We start from the raw sequence: 10776 nt of genomic DNA, 5'->3' as shown, positions 1-10776 counted from the left end.
ATTATATAATCTATTAAAAAGAATAACCAAAGTGCTATAATGAAAAGGAAAAACCTACAAAAGAACATGAAAGACATCTCCAGTGGCAGAAAGTGGCGTAACAGTAGTACCCTATATACTTCCTTCTCCTGTAGCTTGTATTTAGATTATGTTGCAGAGACAGAGGTGCTGGCAATCACTCCCTGAATTCCCATGAATGTATTCTCTGTGGCTAGCACCCACTGCATTCTTTTTTGACAATATCCCATGAATCCAGGTATCTGGAAATAAAAGGCATGAGGCTCATAACTAAATCAGTAAATCACGGTTAAGAGACGTACTTCCTTTAAGTTTGCAGGTCATTAATATATTATTTTCAAAAATCTCTTGAGAGCCTGGCTGCCTGCCTGCCTGCCTGCCTGCCTTCCTTCCTTCCTTCCTTCCTTCCTTCCTTCCTTCCTTCCTTCCTTTCCTTCCTTTCCTTCCTTTCCTTCCTTTCTTTCTTTCTTGTTCCAACCTTCTCTTTCAGAATTTTTAATTACATAATGACACAATTAGAAAAAGTACTGTGAAGTGCTACAGCATGATCGAAGTCATGGAATAATTTCTATTCTGCGAATGAGCAACTGGACCGGGACCTTTCAACCTGAAAAGATGAACTAGGGGAGATATGACAACTCTACAGTATCATAAATGATAGAAAGATGATAAATAGGGAATCCATCCACCACCTATTCAAACACAAGAAATTAGGGGCCTCAAATGAAACAAAGAATTTACTTTTTACAATGTGCGGGTCAGCTGAGGAGTTTTGCAATAAGACATGGTGGATAGTAAAACTATTCAGACTCAAAAAATGAATGGACAAATTCATTAAAGAAAAATATTCCAGTGTCTCTTAAACCAATAGACACTGACACTGCCTTAGGGAATATCTGAACTGTGACTCTTTGGAGGCTGTGAGACTGTACTGGAAGAGCATAATGTATAACTACCTTGTTCCTACACTCTTCTCTAGGCATTTGCTATCGACTGCTGTCAGAGACAGAAATCAAGTCAGCTATTCTGCTGCAAACACCGCTTATGTGAAAATTACAAACTGCCCTAACTCTACTGCATTTACTACAAATTAGATACAGCGTAAGGAGACCATGCTAAAACCGTGAGAAGACTGAAATCAGATGCATTTGATCCAGTCCCTCTGTATTGTCTGTGATCATGCACCAAGTCTAAGACAAAACTCCATGTTGATTCAATGACTTTTTGGTCAAGAGGTTTCTCATGTATAATATCTATGCTATACCTGGAGCTTACCTTTGTTTAGTAGTTTTTCATCTCTAATCTACAATTAGGAATTCAAAATCTCTAATAATTGTGATTCCTGGTGTAATTGTTACTAAAGAGATCTCAGTTCATATTCAAAATCTGATCACAGGGAAATGAAACCTCTCTCTGGTACTTCCATAATGAAACCTGTTTCAACTATCCTTTACCAAAACAATTTTAGTCACAGTATGTTCCTTTAATCTATGCTAACATTTCTTATTTCTTTTCAGGCTATAGAGTATGATTAGTGCAAAATAATGTTTTTATTTCTGCCTTTTGACAACCCTCACCTTTGAGAACCTGATTGCTGGTCTATATATTTCTGGTCTTAAGATGACATTCACTTGCATGTTCAGCCAACCTCAGACTCGGGAGATAATTTCCACAGACACTCACGTTTCCATCAAAATGTCTTTCAAAAAATGCCTACCAACACTCTATAAAGACTTCTTAAGGACTTCAACTTTCTTAAGCAATATTGTGGAAAAAAAAGAACAGAAAATATGACTGCAGGGAAACTGTCAGCTTCATCTGCATGTGGGGTTTTTTCTAATGCTGAACTGTGTAATGTTGCATGTCCTCCAACAATTCCCATGATTAATTGCGGATGTTAACAAGAACGAATATTCTAGTATGAGAATTGTTACCTGAGTGTTATCAAACAAGGTACAATGCCTTTTCTAACAGTTGCCTCAACGGTGAGACCAATGAGGAAAACCAAACAACAGATTTTACTGATGAGAGCAGAGGCTTAGTATAGCAATTTTTCTGGAAAAATCTACCAAACCGTATCAGTTCCAGTGACTGTTGTGTCCTGCCTATCAAGGCACTTGTGATAAGGCAAAGTCCGCTACAAGTTTTTGTTTACAGAGGAATTCTGTGCTGCCATATTTTATAACTTGGAGTACAGTCTCTTTTGCTCTCTCTATGTTTATTTCATTTTGTTTTCCACTTTGTACATATTCCACTTGGTATAAATAGTTCTTCAGTAGAGCAAGTAAGTTAACCAGAGCACCCGAGAGACAGGTCTCAAGCATCTTGAATCACTTGGATACAGTCAGTTAGTTTTGCCACTTACTCTGGCAAAATCTACCTAAGCCTAGATTCAAGGTCCAAATAATGCAGGGTAGGTGTCTGAACCCGAGTCTGCTAACCTTACAGGGAAATGCCCTATCAGTCAATTACTGATTGCTTTTAGCAAGTGAATTTCTCTTATTCAACAAAAAATACTGATCCTTTCAAAACTAGCATGTGAATTTCCTTGCAGCGCCCATAGGTTTGACTTAAACTATCATTTTACAGAAATGTTTATGAATGCTAAAGTGGTGATTGCAACGGAGTGCTTAGCTAAGATGTATTTATGGATGAGCGTAGATCTTAGACCCAATTTACACACCAGAGAAATTCTTCTCTTTTCTTTTTCTTTACAATGCAGTTATGACTCTGGCCCACAAGGGTCCAGAATTTAGGGCTGTTCTTGGGCAGATCGTGCTGCCTGAGGAAAACATTTTGCCAAATATGCTGGTGACATCATTTTAAGAAATACTTTATAAGTAGAATAGTGCTGTTATTGGAGTCACGTTGGGCTTTATATTCAGAAGTGCCAGGCACTCACTGTTTCCCATGCTTTAGTATCTGTTCGCAATTAAAAGCCTGCGTTACCAAATTATAAGTATATATAGATTATAAACACATGTAATCATGAAAAACATTTTATTCACATCAATTTAGTTCAAAAATGTTAGTAAGAAGACAGCATCTATATGAAAGATTCCAATCTGCCTGAGTTTGGGTTTTTTCTCAGTAGCATGCCATAACTGTGCAATGTATCCAACTGATGTTTAATTGGGAGAAATCTTACAACTGCTGCAGGATGTTAACTGCAGGGGCAGTTAATCAAAGTATCTTTGTTTGCTTCACAGTGTTTGTTAATGTATATTTTAATAGAGTATTAATCTTTAACAAAGAGTACTACATACAAAATAGAATATAAAACTCTTGCTTAGCTTGATGTACTGTGCACAGATTAATTCATTAACATACTCCATTTTGACACAGAATTATAGGAATACAGGAAAGCAGAATAATGAAAATGGCACTATTATATTCCAAGTACCTGTAGTTGTGAAATTTAATTACAGGAGAAAAAAGTCTATTCTCTCCATCCACCACGCTGGTTACAACGGAGATGTAAGATTTCGATGTGGCTGCATGCATGCTTAAATCTAAATCAGGAGACACCTGCTCAGGGGTTCGTGCAGCACATGCAGTTACCTGTCCGTTACCGAACACCGATTCCCCTTCCCAGGCAGAAAGGGGAACAGCTACAGCCTGTTTACACAACACAATTTGTGGTTTCCAATGGGGTTTACTTGAAACAAAAACGTGCCTATGCAGGTGGTACTTTTGAGGGCATCCTTGATCTTGAACCTTGAATTTCAAAGGGAGTCTTAATGAAGTTATTTTAGGCCCTTTGGATAGCAAAAATGAGCTAAGGCTAACGAAAAGGAAGTTGATAATACGGGGGTTTTTTGTGCTTGTTATGAACTGCGTCAGGAGCCATGGCCATGATCATGCAAATACTTGGTCACCTGCCTGATTTTAAATGCTGGGGTTCATCCAGCAAATCCAGTGATTTGGAGAGTCGATGGCGGGCGATAAAACGAGGCCGGGGCACGCGGGCAGGCAGGGCCGGGGTTTAAGCTCGCCCGAGGTGCCCCTCACGAGAGGAAATCGTCCGCCGGCGGGAGCAGCTCTCCGGCCGTACCGACTGTCAGCACCTCGGGCGGCAGGCAACGCCGCCGCCCCGGCCTCTCGCCCGGCACTAGCCCTCCCTCCCGCCGCCCCCGTTCGCCCGGAGTGCGCAGCCGAGCCGGGACAGGCCCCGGCTCCCGCGGGGCCCCGGCGGCCGCAGCTGGCACTGCGGCGGGCGCGCCCCTTAGGGCCCACCGCCCCGCCACCGCCTTCTTGCCGGGAGTTCACCGTGAGCGGGGAGGAGGGGGCGCGGGGGACACGCCGGCACCCGCGACCGGCCCCCCGTGACTCTCGGGGACGCCCTGGGCCGCGGCGGGGCGTGGGGCGAGGCGGGCGGCGGGGGCGGGCGCCGCCGCAGGAGGGCGGGAGCCGCCGCAGTGAGGCCGCGCCGCGCGGGCGAGGCGGCGGCGGGCCGCGTTGCCATGGCAGCGCTGCCCCAACCGAGGGCTTAAGCGGGCGGCGGCGGGCCGCCGGGAGAGGCAGGGGGCGCCCCGCGGCCGGGCCCCGCCGGGAGGGGAAGGGGTTAAAGCGGGGGGGGGCGTGCGGGCCCGGCGCCGTGGGGGTCGCCGCCGGGGGCAGCCCGCAGGCGGGGATGAGCCGCGGCGGGGGCCGAGGGCCGTGTTCCGGGCGCGTAGGGAGGCTGCGGAGGTGAAGCCTCTGCTCCCTCGCTGGGCGGAATGGAGGCTGTTGGCGCCGCAGAGGACGTGTTTTATGAGGAGGAGGAGGTGAACTGCTACGACTTCGAGCCTCTGCCGACGCTGCTGGAGGATGAGGTGAGTGAGGCAAGTGCGGGGACGGAGCCGCCGCCGCCGCCCTTGTGCTCACCTGTGGTGAGGCGGCCTGCGGGCCTCCCCTCCCCGGCGCCTCCTCCTGCCCGCGCTGTGAGGGCAGCCCGCCGGTTGCGCCGGGCCCGGAGACAGCCGGAGCCCGGGGGCTCACCCGCCCTGCCGGGAGCGGCCAGGCCGTGTCGACATAACCGTTAGCTTTCCGTGTGTTCACCGCGGGTTCCTCGCTTTCTCCTGCCCGGTGATCCCATCTGCCAAGCTGGGCTTAGTCCATCCCCGTGCGCCTTCTCCACACAACAGCAAAGTCACGGTCCTCGCGTGTGGGGTGTCTCGTAACTCCTGTCATAGCCGTGGGTTAATGCTGCAGTCGGGTGGTACGTGTCCTTGTCACACCTGATAAAGGGAGATTTCTTATGTGGGCAAAAGGGTTTCTAGTAGCCACCAACCAGATTTTTGTGCAGCCATTTCTTGCTGCCCTGTGTAAAAAGGCCTTGTCACTGGGAAATAAAAAAAAAACCAACCCCTGTTAAATCTGTGTTCAGTTGTTATGCCAAATAACCTGTAGCTAAACCCAGTTCTGTTGTCACATTTGTCTGCATTTGTACTTGGTTTTGCACTTACTTTTCATTGCTCTTGCTCATCATTCTTTGTATCTTTCCACATTAAGTGTGTTCCTTACCCCCTAGTGAATGTTTGGGCAAAATGTTTGGTTTTTTTTTCTTTTTTTTAAGTAAAAGTTTGGTGAACCATATGTGAGCCACTTGTTCCCCAAACCAGATTGTACAGCTTTCTTATTTGCTATGTCAAGAACCCAAGTTGAATCAGGATTTAAAAGTGTGTTTGAAAATGAAAAGACCCTTCCAGCTTTCATAAGCCATCTAATGGCTCAGCAGTTTGGCTCTTCCTCCCATCATCTGTAGCGTTCAGTGTAGTAGGCCCTCTCAGACTGGCCCATGCAAAATAAAGAAGAAGGAAGGTGGTAGTGGCCTCCTTTTTACACATTAGGTTAAATATTTGGAGTATTTCTTCAGTATGGGAGAAGGCTGAGGGTCAACTCTTCTGTGTGAGGAAGACCCGAGCCCATTTTTCTCACCTGCTCAATATATACTTTAATTGTGGATTCCTACCAGTCCCTTCTATTTAGTTATTCCAGGCACATGGATATTTTCAATATTCTTGTTGAGAGAATGAGCATGACCTATCACCTGGTGATTAGAGACGTTAATAAAAAAGGGCTGCTTTGAAGAGTAGTCAGTGAGCTTAGCCAGGCAACCCAGTGTTTTTCTACAAAAACGATGAATTTAATGAATGGTGTTTGCCACATTTTCCATGATTCTGGAATAGATTGTTTTGAAGTTTGTGTGAATTATCTTGGCAAAAAGACTTAGGTGCCAGAGAGCTGCAAATGCTGATGTACCTAACTCTCAGCTGCTTAGTCATTTAGTGGAGCCTGTGCTTCTCATCACTGTACGTAGTATAAGGAATGAGGTTGGTGTCTGATATATGTGGTTTACAAAAGCCAATATGTGAAGCAAGAAGCTGCCTGAGCTGAAGAGTAGGAAATACTGAGGGTGAAGGTGTATTTCAAATGCCTTTCTTTGCTAGGACTTTCTTTGTCTCACACTCCTTAATATTTAATTTCAAATTTTTTAAGAAGTTGTGTGTGGCAAATTAATTTATTTTCTCTTCCTGCTCTCTCTTCCTCTGCTTAATTACATATACTACTGAACTGTTTAATACTTTCTGAAGAACATACAAGGGAAAATTGAGAACTAAAGTGAATAATTAAAGCATGGTTGTCTGACCAGTTCACTTTTCATAGTTATTAAACAGTAATTGCTTTTACAAGTGTCTTTTACTGATAATGAGACAAGAGAGAAAAGGCATCAGTATCTCTTACATAACACGTGTGAGTTTTCTTGTAATTTGAGTGAACCAGCTTTCAGTGGTCCAAAGTACTGAAGTCATGGCTTGCCAGAAGCTTCAGTGTGCCAGAAACTCCTGTGTTACAGTCTTTAAAGGATTATTTTTTTCCCCACAGTGAAAACTTTGTTTCCGTATCGCTTTGGGGATGCAAACTAATCAAATGCACATCTCAGTGTTTTCAATGCTTCGTTCTCTAGAAAGGCCTTGCTTTGCCACAATAGCAGCTTTAATAACTAAGGTCAAGACAGTATGATCATTTGAGAAATACATGGTTTCTGTGAAGTAAATCGCTTCACATCCTGGAGCATTGAACAGAAGGCGGCTTGCTGTATGGTTGTGGTGGTGGTGGTGTTTTGTTTCGGTTTTTATCTTCACCTAGCCATCCATTGCTGATGGAAGCCACGGAACATTCATAGGCCTTTTTTTTTTTTCTTTTTTCCTTTTTCCTTTGTCTTTTTTCTGTATTACCTAACTTTCCCATCCCCTGGAAGGAAGATAAGTTTGTCTGACATGAGATGATCATCATCTTCCATTTATTCCCCAAATAACCACAACACAAAGATGGTTTTGTAGGTTTAAACTGTAGATATTGCTACTCATGATTAATATCCTCTGTAGAGCTCAACCTCAAAGCTTGACTCAAAAGAAATTCTATCAAGTCCTGACTGTGACTGCAATTTGATATTGAGGCTGCCTTAAAGGTTGCAGTTTTTCTTTATTTCACATAACCTCTAAATTGAGCCTTTCTTGTCCATATGCACAGATGAAACTCTCATAATTTTGCATCTTGATTAGTGAAACTTTTTTTTTTCAATTTTGGCAGATGCTATCATGTCACCTAGCTGGATGATCCTAGGAGGCTTAAAAATAAAAATAATTACTGGTTCATTGCTTTGGTCATAGAACTTCTTTTTCTTCTTTTTTCTTTTTTTTTAAACTTTTTTTTGGCCATAGAATAAGCAGCTAGTCTTTCCTTTCTAAGCCTATCCTCATCCTACCTATCAGTTTGGTCAGCTTCAAAGCCTCATGGTTTGTGGTCCAGCTCCTTGTCATATGTTTATGTTTTCAGATATGGGAACCTCTGTACTGCCCTTCATGCTTTGAAGAAGTTCCCCATAAAGATGTGCAGAACTTCCTCATTCACCCTCAAAATCTGCTGGCAGCATTACGCATATGGTGCTGAGCACAGCACAGAGAAAATGAGATCTTTTGTCTCATGTACCTGAACTGTAAGGGCTTTTACTGTTCATTATTATGTAGGATTGAACTCAATGAGACCAGGGTCCATGATTAGTGCTAGAAGGCACTGTAGTAGTGCTGCCATTAGTAAATCAATCCGTATCTAGGCTGATGAAAACTAGAATATTGAAAATAGAAGTTAAGTTTCCCAAACAATAGTGAGTGCACTTTATTTCCTACCTGTTTTTTCTCATATTTATTAAGTATTTATGCTTTAGACCAAAAAGCAAAATAAATTTTTAGACTAAAGATTGGTCCTTGTTTGAAGGATATTGTAAGTGCAATACTTAATTCTCTGAACAACATGTTAACAAATTGTTAGCCCTTCTGTAAATGGTAATCCAAATATCATTGATGTTCTCCAGTACTGAGGTATGTAAAGAAAGTTATAACTGTATTTTTCAAGGGATTAAAAGTTTAAACTGCTACAGTTTTCTGAGCTTTAAGATATCTCACATTCTGCTCTGCTGACAATGAGATACTTTTTTCTATATTCTAAGTAATATGCAGCTACATCTTCAATACAAGGTATATTTAATATCATTCAGAAGTACAGTCTTTAGTCTTAATTACTACATATAAATGAGAAAAAGTTTTATGTGTAACTAATAGTGGTATAGCTTTGATGCAAAGTAACTTCTGTAGATACTTCCATTTTTCTGTTAGCTTATTTTTCATACAGATGGAATTGATGTTTTGTTTGTATGGTTTTTGTCATGCCTTTAAGTTCATGAAAACTTTTTACTTCTGTAGCTGTGGGTAATGTATTAGTTTTGTATTCTAAAATATGTGCATAAAAAGGCTAGCTGCTTTGAACAAAGCACCATTTCTGAACATCTTGACCGGAAAAGCCACATTAGAGCCACATTTTTTTGGAGCTCTTCATAGCCTTACTGTGATGACAGGGTCAAAGGAAGTTGACTTATAGTTTAGGACAGTAACTTAGAAATAAAGTCCATAGACTTTTTTGATCACTAAGAGCTCTGGGTGTAATGGGAAGGCCTAGTACAACCAAAGTGTTTGGTTTTAAGTCAAAGTATAAGAATGCTTTTCCTATGGCTTATTTGGCTTTTGAGTGTTTATGAAATGGTCTACACCACTAAACTTCACAACAGCTTCATTCTTAAGACAGGCTAATTTAGAGGGTACTTTTTCCCAGATCACAGATGGTAGGGAAAACTGCTGTGAAGAGAATTTTGAAGTAGTTTATCCAAAGGCGTCTGGGAGAGATTAAGGGAGACATGGGTTAAACAAAGTTTTAACTTAGTCTCTCTGCTTTTACCTCCAAATGGTCTGTTTCCCTAAATTTGATGCAGTGTTTATGTAACTTACATAGCTCCCATAGTAGGTCTTTTTTTGATGTTAACATACTGTGATACCTTTGTACAGGTTAACTGTGCTTCTTAAAGAGATTCTCTGTGTTAAGAGCAAAGTCAAGCACTTAGTGTTTCTTGGGCTGTTAATCAGTGTCCTAGAAAGCCTGAGAACTTGCTGGAAACATTATTCGCAGCCGATTGTGTCAAACGTAATCTATGATACACAAAGTAGTGTCATGAAATCCAGGGTAATTTATGAATTCATATCTTGGCAGGAGAATGTGTCCCTTGCTGATATTTTGTCCCTGCGGGATAGCTGTCTTACTGAGCAAGATATTTGGGCAATTTGCCTGGAGTGTTGCCATTCTCTGAAGAGCATTGCCCATTCTGCAATCTTCCAGACACTCTGCATCACTCCTGACACTTTGGCTTTTAACACCAATGGCAATGTATGCTTCATGGAACAGCTCAGTGGTAAGTATTTGTGTTTCCAGGACATTTGTTTTAGAACTGTAGAAACTCATAGTGGGAGGCTGTAGTAAAGCATTGTATTCTATTCTTAAGACTTGTAATTAAAATAAAGAGAAAACAAGAACTTGTTTAGGAATGGGTGAGTATAGGTCTGTATGAAACTACATGCTCGGTTTTGTGATTGATGAACAAAGGCTTTTATGAGTTTGCTTAGCAGATTCTTCCTAGTTATTTTAAGACTTATCCAGGGGAATGTAATCCAGGGGAATGTAATTTATCGCCATTTTAAACACTGTAGGTTATGTATTTGTGTATCTGTGTGCACAAGTCTCTACCTATGTAAAGCACGTTCTTGGTCTTTTCCAGTTCTTTTCATTTCATGGATATGTTCTATTTCTAGAGAAATCTGACATTCAATGTATCTTGATGATTGTGGCCATAGAGAATGGGGCAATTCTAGTGCATATTCACTGTTAGAAAGGAAAGCTCTCTTCTTGAATGATGGATTTTTTTATTTATTTTTTTTTTAAAGTCATGATTTTTAGACTTGGCAAGTGTGGTGACTGACTGAGAAATGAATTTTAAGATGCTAAAAAAGTATGTAGCAGCATGTAAGATCTTCAGGTATCATAGCAGATGAATGGGGGGATGCTTAACTTAAAAAAAAACAAAAAAACATGTTATTCTTGCTGTTCCTTTTCACATGACCCATCTCAAGAGTCTGTCTTGAGCCTGTTAGGGATATTACAAAACAAAAAAAAACCCCAGCAGTTCTTATTCTATAGTCCTTTGAAAATTATGTCAGCTTGTAACTAGAAGAACCGTTCTAGTCCATATACACACTATTCAGGTTTTTGTTATGTTTTCTTTAATCTAATTTATTTTTAAATCTATGTCAGGATAAGTGTTTATTCTTTTAGTCAAAATCCAGATCACAGTATTTAGAAAAAATGGGGTAAGGTAACTTTGCAACAAATGAA

The 10776-nt window shown here is 41.6% G+C and overlaps 1 protein-coding gene across 4 annotated transcripts in view; it reads left to right on the top strand.

Moving 5' to 3' along the window:
- Window positions 1-4674: 4674 nt before the first annotated feature.
- Window positions 4675-10776, top strand: part of KNDC1 (kinase non-catalytic C-lobe domain containing 1) — a 69574-nt gene continuing 63472 nt past the window's right edge. For all 4 annotated transcript variants that reach the window (XR_012995429.1, XM_076338818.1, XM_076338819.1 and 1 more), the window contains exons 1-2: window positions 4675-4832; window positions 9601-9799. Coding sequence is in view for 3 of the 4 variants with exons in the window: in XM_076338818.1 (XP_076194933.1) it covers window positions 4737-4832; window positions 9601-9799 (295 nt within the window). In the remaining variant the exon portion in view is untranslated. The remainder of the gene's footprint in view (window positions 4833-9600; window positions 9800-10776) is intronic.

Source organism: Aptenodytes patagonicus, chromosome 5, assembly GCF_965638725.1.
Source record: "Aptenodytes patagonicus chromosome 5, bAptPat1.pri.cur, whole genome shotgun sequence".
Taxonomy (NCBI): Eukaryota; Metazoa; Chordata; class Aves; order Sphenisciformes; family Spheniscidae; genus Aptenodytes; species Aptenodytes patagonicus.
This window is presented reverse-complemented; position numbering and strand designations above follow the sequence as displayed.